The following is a 14485-nucleotide window of genomic DNA, read 5'->3' on the forward strand; positions in this document are numbered from 1 at the left end:
AAGAACCTTTCGGTAGGAGGGCAGGTCTTATGAGATCTATGTCAGCCGTTGAAATCAAACGAAAATCGAAGAATCATTCGATTCATTATATATAGGGGCATAGCGGCGCCCTCTCACGTCGCCATTTCCGGTAGGACTGTGACTCTTCTCTCAATCCAATTCTTTACTTGGCCCTCAAAACTCACTATCGAGTACTTTACTCATTTAGTGGATTGTTGTGCACCTATCAATACCAAACCCAAATTTAAATTAGTCATGCCAACAAATTTTGAAAATCGGAATATGGTTAAACCAAAAAATATAAAAGTAAAATAATAATAATAATAATAATAATAATAATAATAATAGTAATAATAATAATAATAATAATAATAATCTTATTAAAGCAAAACTGAGGAAAAAGCATTACAAATAAATATATGGTGCCTTAATAGGCTTTACAAAAATTTCAAATGAAGAAACAAATAATTAAGTAAACCAATTAGTCATCACATCACCATGTTCTCATCAAGATAATTAGTCGCATTGACAAAAATAATTAATACAAACTATCCATCACGACTAATATTAAGTCTCTTCTAGTGATGCCATGTTCGAACTGTGATTATTGAAAACCTTACGGTAGGAAGTACTTTACTTCTTTAGTGGGCTCATCTAAACCGAAAGTGATTATGGATGCTATAAGAAAACTTTGTAAGAATATCTCGAGAACTCTATGAAGATCAATTTAGTAATTTACTACCAATCACAAGTTCATATTGGACGCAATATTTATATGAAAAGTAACGACTAGAGAGTTCTTTACGAACCGCAATTTACCTTAAAGATTCCTATGAAGATCTTTTTCAAATACACTATTAGCATCCAAATCAATCGTGTCAACGGATTTTGAAACCAAAATTATAAAATATGAAGGCAACAATGTGTTTCTTATTAAAGCAAAATTGAGGAAAAAAGCATTACAAACATATGGTGCCTTGATAGGCTTTACAAAATTTTCGAATGAAGAAACAAACAATTAAGAAAAACAATTAACATGTCTTTCATCAAGATGATTGATTAGTCTCATTAACAATAATTAAATCAATTAACTATTGCATTATGACTAATCTTGAGTTTCTTGTATCTCTTCAGCAGGCTGTGGCTCATCAACAGTAGTAGTTGAAACTTCTTGTTCATCAGTTGATCCACTATTTTTTTTATTTGTAGTTGTTGTGAGATGATTATAGGAACCTTTTTCTTTGAACAATTGAGAGAAATGAGGCTTGCAATAGAGAAGTCCATCTAATGCTGCATATGATGAAGTTGTAAGTTTGCATCCACCATGAGCACATCTGAAGCAAGACTGATGGTAAAATTCTCCATCTACTGTCACCTGTTTTTTTCAATCACATAATATAGATTAAAGTATCTAATTATATGTTATACAGATGAAAAAAAAGAAGTGCTTGATACCTTTGGGTGATCTAGTCTACAAAATAGAAGACAAATGTATAACTTTTATATATTTTAGTATACTATACATATAATATACATATACTATGTGTATAATATACATATAATATACATATGCCATACGTATAATATACATATCCATGTATAAGTTTTGTATATTTAGGCTACTGCCGGTAACTAAGTTTTGGCCGACGAGACATAAACGAAAGTATCCCATGGGCTAATGCCCACACAGAGACGGATGAATTTGATCTTTATTAGTTCGAGTTCAGGATTCTACCTCAAGACCATTTAATTTGTTGGGTTCAAAATCTATTTTATTAATTTAGTGGATTATTTAACACATTGTAAGGATTTGAGCCAAGCTATTGGATTTGTATGAACCCACAGCTAATCCAGGAGGTCCGCCCAAAGACACATGTACAGATAGGGAAGAAACACCTCGTATGGAGTGTTTTCCCCCTTTTAATGGGCTTTATGAAGGGCAAATCTAAATTAACAGGGTCAGCGGATACAAAATACCAAATGGTTAAACAAACTCAAAAAAAGAAAGAATCTTATATCTAAATATTCTTTGTACACATGTAACATTTTTTTTTTCTTTCCAAATACTACTTAGTGTGTCTGATCATACAATAACCATGTGGAAAAGAAGAAAGAGAGCTCTTTATCAGTATTCTAGCCGGGAAAATAAAAGCATTATTTGGAAAATCTTTGTTTCCATCTGCCTTGCGCGAGATAGTACTTCATCCTCCCAAACGGAACATATCTTATAAAAACATATAAATTGGGTGGGTTCAGATTAAACAATTGGATTGATTACGAGTCATCTCTACTTGTTAAAACTGAATTAATTCTATAACATAACAAATTAAAATTTCTTTTATTTTTTGGTTTAATCATCTGATATCCGAAATTCATATGTCTAGTTAATCCAAAAACTCGATAAAATTATTTACCTTTTCCAATGGGTACACAGTTTTCTTGCATGCTGCACATTTTTCTTGAGTGCCCGAAAATAGAGAGGACAGCTTGCTCGGGCATCTGTTCTGTAATCACAATGATATTAAAAATAAAAAAAAGGTCAAATTTTTTATATATACAATCAGTAACAAATCCTCGTAACAAATAAATACATGGAGGGAATATAGTAAAAAGATTAATGTTGAAATTGTTAGAACAATTATATATCATATCTCCTCATAATTAATAAAGTAAAAGAACATTCAAAAGTATACAAATAAACGACAATATATATTATGCATGGATGGATTGCTTATTAGAATTAAAATTGTTATGACAGCATCATTAACTTTATATTCTCGACATTTCAGTTTATGTGACTAATTTTCTAACACAATGGCATATTTCTATAGTTAGAAACCATTAACTTTTATAACCACACAAATATTATAACATGTTTAAGACCATAAGTTTTAAAAGTTTTAAAACAACAAAAACATTCCGACGTTTAAGACCACAAATTTCAAAATTCTTTATTTTTCTTAAATTCTGCGCTAATCTAAACTATGTCATATAAATCGGAATGACAAGAGTAATTAAAAAGTCTCACTAAAGTTGACATGAGATACATACCAGATCATTGTTCCTCCCCACTGCACATTGATATAAGAAAAAAATAATTAGGCTATGAAAATAATAAAAATAAATTTAGGTTAATTAGGAATATAATTAAAAACATATATAGATGTATTAAAATTCAGAAGAAAAAAAAAACTAACGTGACGAAGACTTCAAGGCTCCACTTCCTTTCTCCTTGAGGAGTTGTTCAAAATGTGGCTTGCAAAATAAAGTTCCATCGAGGCTAGAGTAGTTGCTCAACTATATATAATTCAAAGGAAAAATCAACAAAAATACATTAATTAGAAGCTTCAAGTTGATATGATAATTTCCATACAAAATTAATAATTTGCTTTATGTGTTTTTTTTTCCATTTGTATCTATCTATTTGATAATAATTACCTTGTGCGAGCTTTGCTCACATTACCCATCTCAAGTAGGGACATAGGTTGGATTGGAGACAAGGGGATTCAAAAAAATTGTGTAAGAAATGTAAAGGTGGAGTTGAATAAGGACAATTCGGGGCACGAAGCATCTCGTGATCACAAAGGGTCCGAGGAAGGGTCATGCCCTAAGAAGTGTTCTGTAGGTGACCTATCCTAACACAAGAGTCATTAATTCCACGGTTCAAATGCGTGACCTACAAATTTCACAAAGACAACTTTACTATTTCCCCATGTCCCCTTGAGGCGGGAGTCGCTATAACTCATGTGCTGGAAGGTTTCCATATAGACATAAAACATATCTATGCACTCTATATTTTCTGTACAAAGGATTAATGTTGGGCGAACGTGGCTAGTAGTCACTATCTCAAATAAAGGAGGATTGTTGAAGTAGGTTGATAACCGGCGTAAAATTCATCCATTTATGATGAATTTTCAAAGTACATAACCATTATATCTATTTATTAATAATATACATTACAATAATATTTAAGGACTGATAAGCAACAAATTATCAAATAATCATGTTAGTTACGAATTATTTAGCTGTAAATAGCATCTAATCTCGTAGCTAATTTTTATTTGTTCCGTGAATAGTTGGGGCAATATATATGTGATGATATGTTTGTACATGGAATACAACCAGAGCGGAAGATAATGGAAAGGAGACAAGGTCCTAACTAAGCATAACACAAACTACCATCCCATCTATCATATCAGTCGAGTCGATCAGATTCGTTATAAACGAGCCTTCGAAAAATTCATGAAATAGTCAAGAAGTAAAAATATTATAAAATCTTACAGCAAGTCTTCCATTGCAATGGCTACATCTGAAACAAGTATTATGATAATTAACACCACCTGCAGAAATCACCTCTGCAGCATACACAGCTTTATCACATGCCTTGCATTTTGTTTGGGTTCCAAAACTTGACATTTTGTTAATTTTTTTATTTTTTTATTTTTCAATTTGGGAATTGAGATTTGAGATCATTTACAATATATGAATGAATCTCTATCCCCAAAGTTATAATGAAAAAAAAAAGCTCATGATTTAACTTATGATGAACAAGTAGTTGATTTATTCTTCATTTTAGTGGCTAGGAACCAATTTCCTGAATGAATGGATAGGCCAAAATTTGCCTAACATTAAGGACATGCACTGAAATATATTAAAGTGGTTAAATCAGTTGGGACAAAGAAAGTGAAGATGGAAAAAAGAGAGAACGTTTTGAATAAATTGTGAATATGAAAAATAAAACAATTATATAAGTCGATTTTATATCATCGGATACAATGCCGTTTATGTTGGACCCAAAAATATTCAAATTATTAAAAAAAAAAAAAAAATATTAGCAACGGATAACTTTAAAATCGAATCAAACCGGCTGATAAGTAACAACATTCAAGAGAAACAACACAGTACATTAGCACCATTCAAGCTCGAGATTTGCTCAAGGGTAGAAGTATAATTTTTCATAAAGCTTATCGAGTTATATATGATACGGATAAAATCGGACAAACTGGGTCCTAAACAAATAACCCGATAGTCAATAATATGATATCAATAATCAATAATATTTTTTTCTCGGCTCGGGTTATCGGTTTCGCTTATCTGCCAAACAGAAAACAGAAAATAGAAAGGTAAAAAAGGGAATAAAGAAATGGCTTCGCCCGGACTCGAACCGGAGACCTTCAGTGTGTTAGACTGACGTGATAACCAACTACACCACGAAACCTGCTTGGTTCTATAAGTCTTCAGTTGTAATAAGACCGACCAGTACAACCTTAAACTAAGCTACTCCCTCAAAGAGTTGGAGCAAACTTATTTTTTTAAAACTACTCCTCCGTCTCAAATTATGTGTTTTAGTTTGACGGGGCACAAGATTTAAGGAATACAAAAAGACTTTTGAATGTTATAATCATAAATTAAAGATGTGTTTCCTTTGAATCTTGTGATTTTAAACTTGTCATATGAGATGTTCGAATCGACAACTTACTAATATATAAAAAAGAGATACTCTTTTTGGACATTATCAAAAGAAAAATAAGATACTTAAATTGGGACGGAGAGAATACATGGTAATTTTTTACTTAATGAACAAGCTACATAGCTTCTTTTTTAAAAAAAAAATATGCTAGCGAAAAGGCTATATTTGGCCCATTTATGTAACGGCGGAAGTATATATGCATCATTTGTTAACGAGGGTATATCTGTTTAATATTACAAAGTCGAGGGGTATATTGCACCCTTTTTCCTCCCTGTATATAAATGGCAGTTGGGATGTACGAACAAGGCTAGTTCAGTAATTTTGATGTTTCATTTTGGTGCAATTGCAACTTTGTCATTAGACTTACCTGTACGTTTTTCTTCTTCCCTTATATTCCACACTTCCTTTTCTCTCTGCTTTTTGCCCTTTGCATATCATCACTTCAGTATTTCTCAACTTTATTTCCAATTTGTCTTTGGGGTCTGTTAATTTGGTGAGTTTTCATTAAAAATTTGTCACTTTTGAATTTTTGTACTATTGTTGTAAAATAACTCTTAGGGTGTGTTTAGTTTTTAATCTACAGTTTATTGTTCTTTGATTCTTGCTACTATATGTTATTTCTTGTACTTCAATTATCTTATTTATCTGTGATAGCTACTGCTTTTTTTTTTTCCAGACTGCTTTATTATGGTTTTTTCATTTTCGTTAGTTTATTTTCATATTGCTTTGAACTGCTTGTGCTTATCTGACATTTTTTTCCTCATGCTTTCTCTTGAGCTGAGGGTCTTTCGGAAATAGTCTCCCTATCTTCTGAGGTAAGGGTAAGGTCTGCGTACACTTTACCCTCCCCAGACCCCACATTATGGGATTTCACTGGGTATGTTGTTGTAGTTGTTTCTAGTATTTGGTAAGTACGCAATAAAATATTATCTCATAAGTATTTATATGTAATCTAGTAAAATACTATGGGGTTGGGATTGGGGGAGTGAGGGTTCAGTAGTGGCGAGGGTGGGGGTTGGGGTTGGGGCGTTGGGTGGGTGGGGAGGAGACAATAAACTTGGAATGTCACTATAGAACTTATTTTCCCTACTTCTATTAGGGAAGTCATTTTTCTCATTTTTGAGGAACTTACTTCCCTAAGGAAAATGTTTTCCAAAACATTTTGACCGGCCAAACATGAGAAAATTGAAAAATATTTTCCTCCATACCAGACACACTCTTAATATATGAGTTTTGGCTCATTAGTCCTAATGTATAAACATGATGAAAAGGGTCCTTAAGTAAAGACAATCGCTATTTTTAATGTCAAAATAAAATGAGGCCCTCGACATCTTCCTACATACACAACCTAACCAAGCCTAATCAAAGGCATTCTAGGGTTCCTTCCATACTAGATTGAATATATTCTCCATAAAATTGCTATTTTCTTCGAGCTCTACTTGTGCCTCAAAAGTTTTCCCGGGGGTCTTTCAAGTTAGGGTTAAGAATTTTCATGTGGGTTCTGAAATCGGATTGAACGATACAAGAGGTACCTTTGTTTTGTAGTTTATTAGCTCACGTGAAGTGCACATGTCAATGGTCTCCGTTGCGTTTATTTTGTCAACAAAAATAGCTGTTGTTACTTGTATTGTTTCCTTTTCAAAATTTCAACATTTTGGTTTCTTTTTTTCTTATGTTTGGGTAGTTTCTTGATGAATTTGTACATGCAAGTAGGGGTCTCAAATGGGCGGGTTGGGCTGAATTTGGGTGGGTCAAAATGAGCTGAGTCAATAAATGACCTGCCAAAAGTTACTTCAGCTGAAATGGGCTAGGCTAAAACGCACTAAAAAGCGGGTCATAACCTAACCCGCCCAGTTCACTAAATTTTAATTTCTTTGTTTGTTCTTTTATAAGTTTTAGTACCTAATATAATTATTTTTTTCCTTCTTATAATGACTATACTTATAACATATCAAATTAAGAAAATGGATTTTGAGAATATATTAAATTATTTTGATTTTCGCATATGTCAGTTTGGACTACATATCAGCTTAACTATTAGATGGACTGAAAGGGTTGGGTTGAAATGGGCGGGTCAATGACCAGCTCAAACTTGAGCGGTTGAGTGGGTTGAGCAGATCATGTTTTTATGTGCTAATTGTGCTACCATGTATATTTTTTTCTTGTTCGGGTATGAGTGTTTGTAGATAGATCTATATATAGGTCCATATTTAGTGTGTATACATGCTTTTGATTTTGATTGAGTAGAGGGTGAATGAGTTCTTTGTAGGAGAGTGGTGAGGTAGAATTGATACTCAAGAAAGTATTCCAATTTGATGAGATTTGGAAACGAGGGTTCATTTAAAATAATTAAATTAAAGAATCAAATTTTCTTTTGTGGGAGGAGTTTTGATAGACATACGCCCCGTCAAAACCACTAAAATCATAACATGAAAATCTTAAGGCTTTTACAGTAAAGTGAAATATATGATATTCGAGAAGAACGGCGAAGCAAGGGAGGGGAATGAATCCGGTCTTGGGTATAAAGGTGTGCCTTAAGGCAGCGAGGGACGAAAGGATAGAATGATTCTATGTATGCGCGAGCTGAAATATAGTTAGTTTCATTAAAGCCATTTTGTCACTTGGTTACCAACTTCCAATTGAAGTGCCACCAACAACTTTCGTGTAGTTTGTGATTGGTTGTAACTGCTATGATTTTCTCTAGAATAAATCTTTCACTTAATGGATCTTCTTGTTCCTCAAACCAGAACACCAAATTGTATTATTCATTTTCTCTTCTCTGTGTTGTTGTTTATATATTAAAGTATCTGCTAAATTTGAAAGGAATATCACTTACTATGGCTTCATCCGAACATATCAAAAGTGCTGAAGCAGTTGAAAGAAGTGATGATCTTGTAGTCAAGATTCTACTGCTCCTCCCAGCAAGACCTCTGTTCAGATTCAAATTAGTTTCTAAACGGTGGCAATCTCTAATCTCTGATCCTTATTTTTCATCCCTCTGGAGGCCTCTAACTTTCCCGAGTGCACTCATTGCCCGGAATTTGTCTTGGTCGTTCGGGAACAAGTGTGACAACTTCTCTTACATTCCACTCAAAGATGCAGCAGCAGTCGAGGATTCTCCTCATGGACTCTTGGATTTTTTAAAAGGCGACTCTTTCACTTACACGGTTGAAATCATGAGTTCCTGTGGTGGTTTACTTTTCTGTTGCTGTTATAAACCATGGATCAGAGAATACTATGTGTGTAACCCCACTACCAAGCAATTCACCCTTCTTCCAAGTCCAGATAGGCATTACTCGCGAGACTTGTGTTTGGCTTTTGACCCTTCAAAATCCCCTCACTACAAGATTCTCAATGTTGGATTTCATTACAATGAGATGTACTCTTCAGAGACAAACTCCTGGAGGCAATTACGAGATCCGTTTCCAAGACAAATTCTATTCCATTTGAGAGAAGACGAAGACACGGGAGTTTTCTTCAACGGAGCAATCTTTTGGGTGTTAGCCCGTAGCTTTTGCTATTTTGATATGGATAAGGAGATTCTTCACTCTGATTATCCGATGCCAGAAATGGATATTACGTTTACAGATTACTGGTTTGGATGTGTCGATGAGCGTTTGTATCTAGTTGGCCATTCGGACAGGGGATGGATCCGTGGTTTTGACGTGTTTGAATTGGGAAACGACTATTCATGGAGCCTAAAGTATCACGTTGATCCAGTACTGGAAGTTCAGAGTAGCATTCTTTCGGTTATGACAAGAGAAGGGAATGATCAGGAACTATTTATGGCTGTCTACGTACCTTACCAAGTTAAATTTATCAACTTAAAAGATAATACTTGCAACATGGTCTTGCCAATACATGCTTCTGTTGGCCTTACATTTGCAAGTAGAGTTTATCATTTGATTGAGAATCCATTCTTGGCTATCTAACTTTTAGGATATATGGTGTAATACTCTTTGTAGTAGCGGTCTCTACATATCGTATAAACAATCGAAAGAAAAATCTCTATCTGATAGGGCTAGGTACAGTCTCAAGGTTGTCATAGTATGTGACATTTAGTATTATCATCAAACCCTCTATAACAACATTTCACTATAATGATCAAATTTTCTTTGGAACCGTTCTTTCACTATGTTATATTATATGTTTACTATAAAAGCATTTCGCTATAGCGCCCAAAAACAATCTGGACAAGCGATGTTTTTTGTTATCACAGATTTATTTGAGGTCGTAGCTCTATAACGATCATCCTTTATAGCAAAATTTCATCGAATCGTTAAGTTTTCTCCGTAACCAATTTTCATTTTATGTTGTAATATGTTCTCTATAACAACATTTTGCTATAGCAGCCAAAAGTATCCGGACAAACGACATTGTTATAGAGAGGTTTGACTTTGGATATAGAATTATGCTTTAGCATATTTAGAAGCTCTTTTATGATCCTGTTTTCTTAGAGTGGAACTTCACATATATTAGTAGTATTGTTTTTTTATGTTTTATCTTTCATCCCTTTTGTGCCTTAATGAAAGGCCACCTTATTATATACCAACAGCTTATTCCTAATCAATTAGAAATTAGCACTTTATGGTTAAAAGTCTTTGTTTTATGTCCTTCCACATTTCTTCTTATACTGAGGAGAACAATATTAACTTTGACTGAGTCAGTCAGATTATTTTCCGTGAGATGGATGTCAATTTTTTTATGACCGTGTTGTCTGGGCCCGCACCTCGAGTAATTCACGGGGTATCTGCTACCTCCCGCCAATACAGGTTGATATAATGTAACAAAATTAATCTTTGTGTTTAAGTGAACAACATTTTCCGCAAATAAGGTCTCTGAACTCGCCGAGAGCAACTGAAAAGAAATGCTGAGTGTTTATCCAAATACTGAATCTGCAACATCTCAGCTACAAGCATATAATTACTTGGCAGTATCAACATTCCTATGCCAAGAATGCTAGCATAGAACAAAATATTTATAAATGAACCATTTTTATGTAACAGTATATATGATTTGCACATAGCATATTCCCCTTTGTAGATGATACATTTACAATGTTAAGGTCACAAACAGTAGATCCTGTTACATCAGATTATAAGATTAACTGTGATTCCCGTGCTTCTAGTAAAACAAACATGGATATCGCGCAATATAATGAGTTTGAAAGTTGGCTTTGCAATTGTTATTGACAAACAAGGGTCTCAAAGTGTTACAAAGCTTGAAAAAAATCAAATGAATGTATGTTTATTCTTTCTTTTTTTTTTTTCTTGAAAAAAATCAAAAGAATGTATGTTTATTCTTTCTTTTTTTTTTTTTTCTTCTGGTTTTTAGAGGGTAAGTCCTTTCTGTTAGTAAAGAGTTGTTGAACTTTCAATCTTGGTTGGTTATGTATCACCTTTTATGGAGTAATAAGTTTGGAAATTTGCTGGTTTTCTGTGAACCATTGTCACTTCTTGTACTGCTTCATTAAACATAGAAGTCAATATTTTGGTGATAATGCTTACTTATCTATAGGACTTCGTCATATATATGAAGTATCTCATTTGAAATAAATTAACGAGCAACCAATTAATCATTAGTTTTATGAACCAACAAGACATTTTCTTTCTTTTCTTATTGATATGACATATATTGCTTCTGCATATGTTTCCAATAGCACAGCCAATTCAATTCCATTCGTATACACTGTGCCAAGTAAAAAGACATCTATCTTATATCCAGTAATATGTGCACTATCCAAGCTAATAAATTAAGTGACTTCCCTATAATGTTCATATTATCAAGGGTTGCGGTAGAATGGATAAGATTCATCTATTTTTAAACTAAAGGTCTCGAATTCGACCATTGGGAATGAAAACAATCATAATAGAGAATGCTTCCCTTTAATAGGCCTTATAAGGCGCGAATCTGGATTAGTTTGGACACTCTAAAGCGGGATCGCTAGCTATACGGGACAATCTTTCTTAATTTGTTTCATGTTGTCAAAAGAAATTACCTCAATTTTGAAAAGAATAAAATTATATAAAAAGATGATGGCTAGAGTGGGAAGTACATCAAAGGTACAATAAGAAGTCATAAAAAAAAAAAAAAAAAAAGATGAATGCTCACTGTTATCTGCCAAACAAAAAATACAAACGAAAGAAAGAGATAATAAAAAATAAAAAAATAAAAAAAAAGGAAATGGCTTCGCCCGGACTCGAACCGGAGACCTTCAGTGTGTTAGACTGACGTGATAACCAACTACACCACGAAACCCATTTGCTATTAGTTGCATCAGATCTTAAAATATAGATTTGCGTTCCAATTTGTTTGCCATCATTCCACTTTGATCAAGTTTAAGAAAGAAATAGAGCCTTCTAAAAACATGTGATATTAAACATGCCTTAATATTTGTATGCTATAATACCTTTAACACTTGTAATCTTAAATATGTCATAACATGTGTGCCGCTATAAAAGAGGCGACACAAATAAGAAAATAGTATCACATAAAACGAAACGGGGCGACAAGATTTGTTAATTAATTGGACATTCATATGAACTCAAATTACTTATAAATGTAGCTTATAGTTATGTTGCTCGGACTTTCCTAAAATGTTGTTGTGCCTGTGTCCGATATTCCTTCAAATTAAAATGCACTAACTTAAATGATCTGACATGCACTTATCAGCATTTTTGAAGAGTTCGAGCAACATAAATCTTTAGAAGGCTAATTTTCGTTGTCCCCAAAAACTCTATGTTTCCATTATAACTTGATGAGAGTCCTCCTTCAACTCACAATTATTATCATGAGTAACCAAATTAACGAGAAAATCAAAAACATCAGTGGCTATAACAGCAGATGCAACATCTTCTTTATGAAGTGTACTTCTTCTTTTTTCATGCATATTGGTCATATTAATCCATGCCCTCTTTGTGAGCTCTTCAATGAATAATTCACATGCCTTTGAAAAAACAATGGGAGCTTCACCAGATATCATCTTCACATCATCACTTGATTTCTTCATTATTTTCTTGATTCTTGCTAGTGGCAATGAGTGTGGACCTGTTTTTCTTGAAAGAATTCTTGAATATGCCCCTGCTTGCCTCATTTTTTTTTATAGAACTTTGTGATTTTTTTGTACTTTTTTTTTTTTGGATAATTATAGGAGTGAATTTAGAGTTTTGTATGAAAAATGAGAAACAAGTTTATGATTTGTTGAATTATTTCAAGAGGGATATTTGCATGAATATATATAGATATATGGAGTGGAGCATAAGAGCAAAAAGTCGTATAGGCCGGCTGGTTTGGCCGGCTAGAGAGTATATTTAGAGACTGTTTCACAAAATCAATTCTTATTCAGTATTTGGATGTCCCTTGTATATAATTTGATAAATTTTTTGTTTAAATTTCAATTTCATTTTTGTCATAACGGGTGCCATCTAGGGACGTGCATTCGGTTTTTTGGTTTTTGTTTTTTTGGGGATTTGTTATTAGAGGCGAAGGTAGCATGAGAAGTACAAGTCCGGCAAAATTTAGTATAATTTTTGTTCAATCCTATATATTTTTTGAGAAATCCACTGAATATTGACATATAATAAACTTCAGAATCCATAAATTTCAATTCTTGGATCCGCCTCTAATTGTTATGAAATATACTTGTCCTTCTTGGTTATGTAAGAGTTTTTTAAAGAGGTTTATAATGCATGTTCCGGATGATTTCACCACCTACCTTAGGTTTTGGATCGGACCCTCAGATTTTTTTCAAAGGATAGGTTGTCCGGTGACTTTTTTCTGTTTGCCTAAATTGGTGAGCATAGTAACTCGGTACCTATAATCTGTGTAAGGTGTATATATATATATAAATATATATATAAATATATATAGAATGTATTCAGTGAAATAATTAAGATGAGAGCAAGCTGACTCGTTAACATAAAAATAAAGAAGTGATGGGAGAAGGAAGATGAAGAAGCTATGCATGTTGGAGTTATAATTCATGACTTTTGTTATCTCAAAATGCTTCTAAATCAGGGAAGAGGCTTTCAAATTGTCAACCAACAAAAGAGATTCAAATTTTATAAGTTTCAAATTCTTTCTACTTATTAGTGCGACAGGACCTTTTTGAATTGATCTTTGATGACCACATCCAAAAAGAAAGTTGAAAAATGCCAGTAGCATCATCTAATTACAATACATTGATGCTGACTAAATATACAATCTACAGTTATGTTATTGCTTGTCAGGACAAACTACTACTTTTTGTGACATTGACAGGATATTTAATTTAACGAGCCTTCTCGATTATAATTCTTTTATACTTAAACATTTTACTAATCACCAAAGTAACGTTTATAAAACTTCAACTTAATTAACCTTGATGATTATCATTATTTCTTCTAGATTGTTGCGACAGAGAGAGGGATAGAACATCGAACTAGACAAGATTTTCACTAAGCGAATTTAAAATTTATAAAAGTAAACACAAGAAAAAGCTAACATAACTCAATACTTACTGTATATACATAAAACATAGTAATTTTTACCTTATATACAATGAATCTTCCAGTAAAGGGGATTTGATTTTTATTTGTAAGTTTGATAGCATCATCTAATAATACATTGAAGTTGACTAAATCTAGAATCTGCAATTATGTTATTGCTCATCAGGACAAACTACTACTTTTTGTGAAATTGACAGGATATTTAATTTAACGAGCTTGGTTGATTATCATTATTTAGAACTGCTTCATAGAATATGTAATCACATACTTGTTAAATATGATAGAAGCATATTCTAAGAATCATGCTTAAAGAGATTAGGAATGGACTAATGGTGTTATTTTTTTCCTACAATAAATTGTGTGGTCAAATGTCACCTTTGATTTAAGAGGATCCAAATTATTTGTTTAGGACAAATATAATTATTGGTTAACCTTCATTATTAAATTCCCACTCTTCAAACTGGAGTATCTCTTGTACATTATATATAGTTAATGGTAGTTTCATGAATCTTTATTTTAGGATCAATGA

The 14485-nt window shown here is 33.0% G+C and overlaps 3 protein-coding genes and 2 non-coding genes across 6 annotated transcripts; 1 reads left to right on the top strand and 4 right to left on the bottom strand.

Moving 5' to 3' along the window:
- Positions 1 to 912: 912 nt before the first annotated feature.
- Positions 913 to 4526, bottom strand: LOC132031329 (LIM domain-containing protein WLIM2b-like). Its single transcript, XM_059421249.1, has 5 exons — positions 4282 to 4526; positions 3198 to 3297; positions 3052 to 3071; positions 2415 to 2504; positions 913 to 1375 (listed from the first exon to the last, which is right to left on the bottom strand). Exons 1-5 carry the CDS (start codon positions 4414 to 4416, stop codon positions 1106 to 1108), a joined length of 615 nt encoding a protein of 204 aa, XP_059277232.1. The 5' UTR covers positions 4417 to 4526; the 3' UTR covers positions 913 to 1105.
- A 618-nt stretch (positions 4527 to 5144) lies between these two features.
- On the bottom strand, positions 5145 to 5218 carry TRNAV-AAC (transfer RNA valine (anticodon AAC)). The gene has a single exon. It is a non-coding gene; the product is annotated as a tRNA-Val (tRNA).
- A 571-nt stretch (positions 5219 to 5789) lies between these two features.
- Positions 5790 to 9591, top strand: LOC132059744 (F-box protein At5g07610-like). 2 transcript variants are annotated; one of them, XM_059452502.1, is made up of 2 exons: positions 5790 to 5839; positions 8294 to 9591. In XM_059452502.1, exon 2 carries the CDS (start codon positions 8308 to 8310, stop codon positions 9400 to 9402), a length of 1095 nt encoding a protein of 364 aa, XP_059308485.1. In that variant the 5' UTR covers positions 5790 to 5839; positions 8294 to 8307; the 3' UTR covers positions 9403 to 9591. The 2 variants fall into 2 exon arrangements, with proteins under 2 accessions (XP_059308485.1, XP_059308475.1); XM_059452492.1 differs by lacking the exon at positions 5790 to 5839 and adding an exon at positions 5846 to 5963.
- A 2063-nt stretch (positions 9592 to 11654) lies between these two features.
- Positions 11655 to 11728, bottom strand: TRNAV-AAC (transfer RNA valine (anticodon AAC)). The gene has a single exon. It is a non-coding gene; the product is annotated as a tRNA-Val (tRNA).
- Positions 11729 to 12206: 478 nt separating this feature from the next.
- On the bottom strand, positions 12207 to 12563 carry LOC132067536 (nuclear transcription factor Y subunit C-2-like). Its single transcript, XM_059460804.1, has one exon. It carries the CDS (start codon positions 12561 to 12563, stop codon positions 12207 to 12209), a length of 357 nt encoding a protein of 118 aa, XP_059316787.1.
- Between the last annotated feature and the right edge of the window lie 1922 nt (positions 12564 to 14485).

This window comes from Lycium ferocissimum, chromosome 1, assembly GCF_029784015.1.
Source record: "Lycium ferocissimum isolate CSIRO_LF1 chromosome 1, AGI_CSIRO_Lferr_CH_V1, whole genome shotgun sequence".
In the NCBI taxonomy this organism is placed as follows: Eukaryota; Viridiplantae; Streptophyta; class Magnoliopsida; order Solanales; family Solanaceae; genus Lycium; species Lycium ferocissimum.